At 37.0% G+C, this 10,981-nt stretch overlaps 2 protein-coding genes across 2 annotated transcripts in view; one reads left to right on the plus strand and one right to left on the minus strand.

Annotated features, from left to right (window-relative positions):
* The window catches only part of LOC137071433 (Fc receptor-like protein 5), a 101,332-nt gene extending 92,584 nt beyond the window's left edge, over window positions 1–8,748 (plus strand). Inside the window, exon 11 of the mRNA XM_067439477.1 lies at window positions 8,443–8,748. Within this exon, the coding sequence (XP_067295578.1) occupies window positions 8,443–8,495 (53 nt within the window). The 3' untranslated portion in view covers window positions 8,496–8,748. The remainder of the gene's footprint in view (window positions 1–8,442) is intronic.
* A 1,259-nt stretch (window positions 8,749–10,007) lies between these two features.
* Window positions 10,008–10,382, minus strand: LOC137087527 (histone H2B-like). The gene has a single exon (XM_067452065.1). The coding sequence runs from the start codon at window positions 10,380–10,382 to the stop codon at window positions 10,008–10,010; it is 375 nt and encodes a 124-aa protein (XP_067308166.1).
* Between the last annotated feature and the right edge of the window lie 599 nt (window positions 10,383–10,981).

Consider the following 10,981-nt stretch of genomic DNA (forward strand, 5'->3'; position numbering starts at 1 on the left):
CCATCTCTCTACTTCACCTCTCTACTTCCATCTCTACTTACCGTCTGACTCGCACATCCATCATGTTTGTAATTTTTTAACACTTTTTATCTGCATTTGTAGTTCTAATCGAATCCTCATCCAACTTGCAATGTCTTGTGGGTAATATAGGCCATTAGAGTGTGTCGATCTGCACTTTAAACCATCCGGGATGGTTTTTGGAATACTCTTTTGTTTACTATATCAACACTTTTACTATATTTGGGACATACTAATTCTATTTTTGAATACTATTTAGTATGGATAGTATGCGAATTGGGACGCAGGGAGTTTTTTTTTTTTTTTTGCAGTAAAATATCCAAAAGCCACTAGGCCAGTGTTATATATTATTTAAAATAAATAAATAAATAAAATCACATTTATATCAGGCAGCTCAGTAGAACAGTTTTTTCCTATGTTGCCACGGTTGGGTTGACAGTTAAAGGCGTCGCACACCGGACTGAAGCTCAGCTCAGCGTCTCAGGTATCTCACACCGGACACACACATTATAAACACACAAGCTCAGTTTTGAATCGACTTCTGACAAAAGAGCTGCACGATGGGTGTATCTTGTAGTATGTACACAATCAGTATGTACATGGACGATTTGAGGGAAATATAATATAAATGTAAAACATTGTGCAGCTCTTCTGTCAGAAGTCGATTCAAAACTGAGCTTGCGCGTATGTGAGCGTCCGGTGTGAGATACCTGAGACGCGGCGCTGAGCTTCGCTTCCGGTGTGCGACCCCATTTAGGAGACCATACGCTCACTGTATGTTCAGATGCGGTCACGCGTGCAGTTAAAGAGACTGAGAACAGAAAGCGGCGCGCAAAACAGAGGCTGAATCAGAAATTAGCCCCTTAACCCTCATTCACTATTCCCTACAGTCCACTATTATAGTTCACTTGAAGGAGTGAATGAAAACGAGTGTGTGAAGTCGGACAGCTGTAGTGTGTAGCCTACATCGGCTGTACATTCGTTACTGCGGTGCAACATGAGATTGAATGAGTAGACTCAAACATGTCCACTGTGGTTTCGGACATCACTACAAATGGCTGTCCCCTCAAATAATGCCCTATTTAGGGTATAGGGGCAATTTCGGATTCAGCCATACACATTTTAAAGACACTTTTATCCTCAGCAGTCTGAGGTAAGGGCACAGAAAATAAATGAGCCAATTTCTCACATGCACTGAAGTTCAAACAATGTAGCCTATATGCACTTTTTTATTTTTATTTTATTTGTTTTGGAACCAGGAATTTTAATGCTTCCGTTCCATCTTTAAGTTCAGCTCAGCGTTTTGAGATGTTATTTGAGGTTATTTAAGTTTTTTTTTTATTTAGGAACAGTTGAAATAAAGAGATACATTTTTCTTGCACTTTTTCATTTTTCCAACACTGGTGGCACTTTATTCTTACCTGTTTGTGTTTCTGGATAAACAGTTGTCTTTCAAACTCCCCCTGCAAGGCGTGCACACAATTGGATAGCGCTACAACCAACCAGAGCTTGTTGACAGATTAAACATTCGCCGCATCCGGTCGGCTAAACTCCGAACACATCTTTCCTTTTTAAGAATGACTTCAGTGCCGTTCTTTGTCTTTTTCTCAGAGAAAAGCTTAACTCCAAGTCTTCCAGAGTCGCGGTCAAAGCTGATTCGAAAGACCGCCGCCGTTCGCCAGTTTCTGTGTTTACTAGAAGAACACAAACGCAACTCAGCCGTCGTCATTATGGCCCCGCCCACCGACTCGTGATTGACCCGACCAGAGTTTGCCGTTTACAGCTCAGAGCTGTATTGAGAGTTGCTAGACGACACTCGCAGGCAGATTAGATTTACTGCCGCTAGGTTGCGTCTAGATTTCTATGCTAACTATACATGTGAATGAACATAACATTATGTTATGAGATTTCTGTTTTGTTTTTTAACCAGGAGGGTTTGTGTTCATTGATTGTTACTCTTTATCTCAGTTCAGCAGAAAAGGCACTTTAGTTGCTAGTAATGTTGAGATTAATGTATTTTCAGTGCAGATTTAGTGATGAAGGCATTTTTTCATTCATCATATTTTTTGTCAGACATGGCTACTGGTTGAATTTAGATATTTTGTACCAAAGCAACTTAAATAGAACAACCTCAAAATGAGATACATTTTGTGAAGGATTGCCTATGTTTGCTTTAACAATATGAAAAGACATGTCTATCTATATATATATATATATATATATATATATTACATATTATATTTTGTTCAATAAAGACATTTTTGAATCTACACTAATTTCTTTAGTCTGGCAAAAGACATCAATTCATGTTTTTAGGTATATAATTGTCCGGACCTCGGCCGGTGAGAAGGTTTTTTTCTGGACCCCGATCTATTTTAGTTGAAGACCCCTTATGTAAACGCACCCATTGAGGAAGTTAAAGGATAAATGAAAAGGTTTCATTTCACTGATGTCATAGAGAACACATTTTAATTATAAATAACTTATTTGCATCTTCATTCTGGCACATTATGTTTGCATGTATTGATCCTTCCTCACATCTGTTCTAAAATCCCGGCTATTTTAGTGGATTTCTTCTGGGATAAATTGCATGACTAAAGAGGAGGGCGGACATGGCGTAATGCGTTTTCAAAGAAGAAGAAGAATAGCAACCTTTAGGTTTCAGTTTGTACAAAGATTATTAGTTGGTTCAGCTGATTTTAAATGATGTGCTGTTGCAAATGCGATATTGAGTCTGGGACTGGACAGAACTCTTTTTCCAGTGGAATTAAACACCTCTGGTCTACCAGTATTTGATAAGAGTATTTTGAAGGTGCATGTGGAGTCTTTTTGTTTTTAAGATATCAGAGAGATCACAGTCTGTTTATTGGCTATTGGAAGAGCCTTTAGTTCGTGGAGCACATCTGGATGTGAGTCTGCCAGTGGACTTTTCCCAGGACTCAACAAAACACTCATTGATAGAAAAGTCAATCACTGGAAATATCAGAACTTGATTTCAAGAATAAAGAGGCGTTGGCTCCGCATCTGGGAATTAGATCAACCCGTCTAGTGGAGCAGCCTCTGATGAAAAGGCAGACAGAGAGAGAGCTGAGTATCGTGACGGTCTCTGTCTTTCTTTCTTTCTTTCTTTCTTTCTTTCTTTCTTTCTTTCTTTCTTTCTTTCTTTCTTTCTTTCTTTCTTTCTTTCTTTCTTTCTTTCTTTCACTGTGTTGAATGTGTTGTGCTGAATGTCCTTTGTGAACATTTATTTTATGCATTTGTGAATCATGTCAGATTAGAACCTTCATTTTTGTTTTTAGGAAATATTTTTCATTAAACTTTCTATGGTGATATTCATTTTGGGTTTTAAATATGCATTGAAAAAAAGGAACAAAGAGAGTCGAACAGAATTAAACATACCGTAGTTGCTTTTCAATGTTTTCAAACCAACCCAGGCTCATTGGAAATACGTGACTCTGCCTACATTTTTGCAACACCCGAATTATGTACCTCAAGGTACAATTACCTGCACTTTTGGGGTGAAACGTCCACTAGAGGCGCTATCATTCATTCTGTCCCGCTACACTGGGGCAGTGTGTGTGTGTGTGTGTGATGGGTACCCCTAAACCTACCCATCACACACAACCACACACACACACACAGCCCCTAAACCTACCCATCACGCACAGCCAAGTACCCCAGAGTGCAGTCTGGCCCACATGTAATTTCATTGGTTTACAATACAACAAATCTTATTGGCGTAGACGCTTCAAGCCTGCGCATGCGCATTCCTTAATGTACGATTTTATGAATGAACCACACGGAATAGATTCATATATTGTTTTAAATTAAACAAAACGCAAAAACGAGCGCTTGGTGACGGTACCTCCGGCATAATTAAGGCTAATAGAGCTGTTTAACATTTGGCTTCTTCATCAGGGTCGGTGGATCAGAACAAACTCGGATTTTACGCAAATGATAATTAATTATTAACTATAGTATTGGACACCTCCGAACGCAAACGGCTAATTTTAGTTTACAGCATGACCAATCGTTTAAACGAGATTGTTGTCCAATTGTATAAAGTGCTAAAGCGGTATAAAGTCTTTCCCTGTTAATAAAATATGTGGGCCTATGTAGGTCTAATTTGTAGTTTTAAAGGTCCATATTTTATTGTAGGACTAAATAGCTAAGTGTCAACGGGTTAACATGTGACAAATTAGATATTAAAAATCCATTTATTTATCTACCCTCGCATTGTGCACGCTATAATCTGTGTACAAACGGGATGAAAATAATTTTCACTCCTGTAAATCTGTGCAACACTACCCGAGGACTTGCAGTAAATACCAAGAAGAGAAGTGATAGAAACATTTATTGCAATACGCACTTAAGCACATAAATACCCACAAAGAAGTCACACCGTGTGGAATTTATTAATAATAGATTTTCATATATTAAAATTACTTAAATCAAAATAGATTGGCACCGTATTAATATTTTTTTCACATATATTAAACATATAACAGTTTAGCTATACATATGTTAATACATTAATTTGCAATATATGTGCATATTTTAATTTCTAATATATGTTAATATATTAGTTTTCTATATATGTAAATCTTTTGAATTATATATTAATGCAGCAGTTTAATATATTTTACATAAGTGTGCCTCCATATATGTAAATATTTTTGTTTTATAAACATCATTAAATTTGTAATGAAAAAGTCAAAATTTCATATTTTCCAGACAATGCAATTCTGGAGCAGGGCTGACTTTAATAAGAGAAATTGCAGAAATGGGAGCAAAACAAGCTTCTTTTTTCCTGAAATAAATTAAATGTATTTGGATTCAACAGTGATTATTATAACTCGCCAAAGAACCAGTGTTTGGCCAGGAATTTATATGACATTTATATGTACCTGATTCTGATGCCGGGGAAATATATAAAGCAAAGTGTGAACACTTTATCTGTTAAACAAATACTATAAATACAGTTTAGGTAGCTCTAAATCCAGATGATTATATAATCGTCATATTACCCAGGCTTAAAAATTGTTAACGCAATAAGGCATTTCGGACATAATTACCATACACATTTGCTTTCTAAGAAAAACTGGGTTTGTCTATTTAACCATCCACCTTTATAGAACACAATGCTCATTACAATGGATTTTTTTTTTAACAAACGCTAACAAAAATATAAATATTTAATTGGGGAGTTGCCAATACAGTAAATGACCTAGTATGTGATTTTAGCCCAAAATTTTACATATCTAACATAAAATGTTCTGATGTCTGGATTCAGGTTGTTTCTGCGAATAGCAGCAATTTATTTGTTTGTCTTTCTGTAGCTTTCGGAAGGTTGTACAAAGATTGCTCTGATTTATTGTTGAATGTGCAATCAACTGTATCTATTTGTACCTAACCCTCTCCCAGATGTGTTTTGGGTGTTGTGCTGTTTTTTGCAGCATTCACGCTGAACACCAATCCTGCCACTCAGTGTTTTTGCCACTCAGTTGGTGTAATACAGTAACATGCCGTCTACTGGGACATCATGTATACTCTTATATTGGAACCTCAGATCTACCAAACTGTTGCCTTCTCATGCCGTTCTATGGCAGCATCTGAAACAAGAAAGAAGATAAATGTTGGATTAGTCAGTGGCCACTTGAGGTAGTTGTGATTAAGTTATTTGTTGCATTCTGCAAGTTTCATAGCTTAAAACATCCTCCTCATTATAAACAAAGCATTGATTTAATCCAAAAATGGATGTTGCAGGATCTGTAATTATATTAGCACGAGACTGCTTCCAGAGCAAGACATCAATAAATACTATTTTGACAAATAAAACTGATTGTCTCTTCTCCAACAATAAGCTGGGGTGTTCTGGTTCAATGTGGCTGCTGTCGTGGCATCAAGGTGGATGATGCACATTAGTGGTGGAGGAGATTCCCCCCTTCCATATGTAAAGCGCTATATAAATAACTATTAAAAAACAACCACCCCAAACTTTTGAATGGTACTAGTGCATGTTTGAGATTTTACATACGGTACATAGGACCTCTGAGATAGGACCAGCAGTCCATCAGCATGAAATAATCTAGAAAAATAAAAATGAACAATTTGTCAAAGTGCCAAAAATATATTGTTTAAAATGTCAGTTTTAGAAGAAAAAATGCTAAAGCAGAGGTGAAATGCATGTTTTTTTATATATATATTTATTTTTTAGGTTTACTAATTTAGTATTGTTCATTCAGTGTCACTGTACATCCTGTTTGATATTTGGATGTCAAAGCCGTCTTAAATGAGTAATAAAATATATATCATTTTCATAAGAAATTTACAGATGCAATGTGATACAGGTAAATGTTGTGAAAAAAATTATATTAACTTATTTAATTAGCTTTTTCAGTTCACCACCTGTATTTCTGTAAGGCTAAAGCTTACAGTTTATGGATAGATGCTATATAAATGCTACATGTACAGCTTTATCTACTGTGTTTGTGTACAAACTGTATTCGTAGTTTAGTGGCTTTCAATAATGCACATTGATATTATTAAATGTATTAAAGCTTTTCTTTGTTGTAGAGGTTTTTTCTGTCGCCCCTGAAATCACAGAACATTTGATCCATATTTGTTTACCATAAGAGACCAGAATAGGTTTCAACTACTTGGATTTTCGCACTCTGCGAGGTCCGTTAGGTTAAATAAATGTGCTTATTGCTATCATCCATTGACAAATTGATCAGCAAACCATTTACATAACCATCAAAACCTCTCATCTAAACATAAAATGTGATTAAACGTTCAAAAACAATAGTTAGCCTAAATTACCTCTTTTAAAAAACGTTAGTTCCGTTTTGCATATCTACTTCTTCAAAGACACTAACGTTACATTTCTATCAAGTAAATATAACATAGAATGGTTTCAATTAAAGGTAAGAAAAGTGTCAGGAACAGTAATGTGTATTACTTGTGTGATTTTATGGACTAAACTCACCTTAAAAGCGGCGAAAACAACAGCGAGAGCCGAAGTTTTACTGCATGTTTGTCGTTTCCCCACACAGATGCAGGTAGCTCGTAGGTAGATAATTTCTAAAGCCGTACATAAAGGAATGCGCATGCTCACGCCGCAAGCGTCTACGCCAATAAGATTCGCTGTATTATAAACCAATGAAATTGGGTGTAGGCGGAGCGACACGTGTCGCCCCGCCCCATCGTCCAGACTGCACTCTGGGGTTACTCCACACAGCCAGCCCCTAAACCTACCCATCACAAGAAACATTCTGCATTTTTACATTTTCAAAAAAACATAATTTAGTATGTTTATAAATCCATTTACCTTGTGGACACACACACACATATTCAGACACATTTTGAACGCGTAGCTCAAACCCTTCCCTAAACCTACCCATCTGTATACTATAAAAAAAACAGGATATAACAGGCAGATACGACTGCATACATAATTTATTCAGAAAGTACAAATATCCCAAGTGTTCTGAGGCCAAACGATTGATTTGTGTGAAGAAAATCCCCAAAAGGGATCAGTAACGTCGAGTCCATCCGCCGGAAGAAACGTCACGTCAGCTTTGACAGCATTGGCTGTCGTGTGTCTTGTGACCAATTGCGTCATTACGCCAGCTTTGATTGTAAAATGCCATTGGCTCTCGTATGTCTCGTGATCGATCGCGTCATTCTAATCTTGCCCTGTATATCATTTGAGGAAATATGAACGAGTGCATGTGTGCTCTGTTCGCAAAGGAGCGTGACCATCATTTCAACGACTAAAACAACTAAAATCAAGATCAACTCTGTTCTTCACATGAAGATATTGTCTGACTTCAGAAAACTTGGAATGCAACACGAGTTAATACTTTTATACAGTTTTCTGGTCAGATTTTGCAATAAATACTTGTGACTGTCCATTTATTTGCCTGTTACATGTTTTATATTGTTGAGAGTTGGTAGGTTTAGGGTAGGAGTGGAGTTGGTTGCTCCAAAATATAAAATTAGGCTATAAATATTCATTCTGATGAATATTCATTCAGGCTGGCGCATATATGTTTACTCAAAGTCATGATGTCATGTTGCGCATCTGGAATGGAGAAAAAATATTACCACTTAGCACCTCCGGTGGACGTTTCACCCCAAAAGTGCAGGTAAACGTACCTGGAGGTAATATGATTTGGGTGTGCAAAAATGTAGGCAGAGTCACGTATATCCAATGAGCCTGGGTTGGTTCAAACAGTGCATGAATAATGATTGGTTTTAGTAACTAGAAACATATGGACGATCGTGTCACTTTTGAAGGCTTTGTGTTCTGTATTTGAGGTGATTTGGTGTTTACACACTTCAGCTGGTTTGTTCCTAATATATACTCATATTGTAATATAAAGGAATTGTATTTGTAATAAATGTTTGTTCTAATTTCAGTTCCATCTGTTGAAGACCAAAGTCAGTTCGCCGTAACGGAGGAAGAAACTTGAAGAAACTCTGGACCATTCTGAATGTTTAAACATATTAATAAATCATTTACATTATTTCTGTCAACATATTTGATCTACCTTATATCATCTGTCATTAAATATGAGAAATATTTGTGTGTGTTCTGCTTTTATGTGGGCCATATTATTGTAGTTATTATTATTTAGATGTGTTATAACTTTAAAAGAAAATTAAATATATTTGTGATTGTTTGTTCTTCAGTAGTATTGATGTTCTTCAGGGTTGCCGGTTCGGTTTCGCTTGTTTCATATTTTTGTGTGTTCTGCTTTTATATGGTCCATATTATTGGTGTTATTATTATTTAGATGTATCATAACTTTAAAAGAAAATGACTATCATATCTGTGTGATGTTTGTTCTTCAGTAGTATTGATGTTCTGGATCTGTTTCTGTCATTTGTAATCATACAGGCCAAAGTTTTATTCTGTAAAAATGTCGAATTAATGTGTATTTGCCCAAAAGTGTGTAATAAATGTTGTCATCTCACATTTGTATCATCATTTATAAACCGACATCATCTAAGCCATGTTCATTGTGAGAAACTGAAAGTTGTTTGACAAAACTACATAAATGATATTAAACATGAGAAATATTTTTGGGTGTTCTGCTTTTACATGGTTATATAATATATGGCTTTAATAATTTACCAGACCTAATAATAATGTTTACTGACAGTGATGAGATTTTAACAGAATATTTCTACTCAGATGATTTTGAACTTCATTTTCTATTTGTAATCTTCTCCACCTTTAAGCTTATATTCCACATTAGCTCAGCTGTAAAGAGGACCTTCAAATTATTCAGATAAAGAGAAACTACATCTAAACATTTATAAATCTGATTAAAGATCAACATCTTGGCACAGGAATTAAAGATATCTTTTTTTTTTTTTTTTTTTTTTTTTTTTTTTTAAGTATGCTCATCGTAGCATTAATTTGTTAATTCCATTTCATTTTCTTAATAAGATACTGCATGTGTTTATCGAAGTGTGTCTCCCAATAAAACCCCTGCGCCCTCTCAGAAAATACAAAACTCGCATTACTGTTATGCGAATTTAAAGTAGCCTATTAAAATGGCATTGCTCAGCTCAACGTGTTGGGAAATCGCCAATCGGGCATTTTGTCCCGCCTCAGGAAAGGGGTTAAAAGGACTATAATGTGCCGTTGGTCGCCTTAACAGATTAGCCCACTTATGTTTAGCTTTCCTCGCGCTGTGTAGAAATAATATTGAATCAGCCGTCCGTGGGTTGAGGTTTCTTCTCGAGCTGCGAAGCTGAGTTTTTCAAAGGTTTAATTGGCATCTTTGTTTCAAAAGTCCGCGACCCGAATAGCATTAATATTTGGATGACTCGTAACCGCAGCACCTGCTCATTGAGTATCATCACTGTTACCCATTAAATTTTTGTACAAATCAGGGCAGGAAAACAAACTCTTTAGAAAGACAGTGTGTGTGGCTCTTAAAAGAGCCTTTGTGTGTGTTGAGCTGAGAGCTTCTTTACTTTGAGCTGGTGTATTTGGTCACAGCCTTTGTGCCCTCAGACACGGCGTGTTTGGCCAGCTCCCCGGGCAGCAGCAGACGCACGGCGGTCTGGATCTCTCTCGATGTGATGGTGGAGCGCTTGTTGTAGTGAGCGAGGCGAGACGCTTCACCGGCGATGCGCGCGAAGATGTCGTTGACGAAAGAGTTCATGATTCCCATCGCCTTGGAGGAGATGCCGGTGTCGGGATGAACCTGCTTCAGGACTTTGTACACGTAGATAGCGTAGCTCTCCTTCCTGGACCTCTTGCGCTTCTTTCCGCTCTTGCCGGCGGTTTTAGTGACGGCCTTCTTCGAGCCCTTCTTGGGCGCGGACTTCGTTGGCTCAGGCATGATGCTTCGTTCAGTGAAATTCAAAGAACAATAAAGCTGAACTATTACAGGCGGGTTTTTATGTTCTGCCCTATGCTAATATAAGAAAGGAAGAACGGCCTCTGTGATTGGCAGTCTTCAACCCATAGAATGATTTCATTGGCCACATTAAACGCTCCGTGATTGCAGGCGAGCCAATCAGAAGCTTTAAAAGGTTAATCACGCCCATCGCCGACTGCCATCCTCCACCCGACTCTATTTTCCTGCATTTAGAAATTAACAAATTAAACAATTCCAGGCCTTTTGCATACCTCGATAATATATTGTTTCAATTTAATAATGCTAATTTAGAGTCAGAAGCAACTGTTTATTACTTAATTTAAACAGCACATTCACATATCTTCTTAGACCATATTGTATACATTGGAAGACACATTTTTATTTATTTAGCCTTTATTTTTCCAGGAAGGTTTAAATAATCTTTTCTTCCAGGGATTCCTGGCCAATGTGGCAATTATAGATGAATGGGTGCGGAGGGGTTTAATAACTTTCTACAGGGCGTCAGACCTTAATATAGATAACAGACCCCAAAATAAAAAGATTAACAGACGAGCGGATAA

This window comes from Pseudorasbora parva, chromosome 1, assembly GCF_024679245.1.
Source record: "Pseudorasbora parva isolate DD20220531a chromosome 1, ASM2467924v1, whole genome shotgun sequence".
NCBI classification, from domain to species: domain Eukaryota; kingdom Metazoa; phylum Chordata; class Actinopteri; order Cypriniformes; family Gobionidae; genus Pseudorasbora; species Pseudorasbora parva.

Bases quoted from the DNA above. Each gene is read 5' to 3' on its own strand.
- LOC137087527 (XM_067452065.1), bottom strand. From the start codon at position 10,382: ATGCCTGAGCCAACGAAGTCCGCGCCCAAGAAGGGCTCGAAGAAGGCC.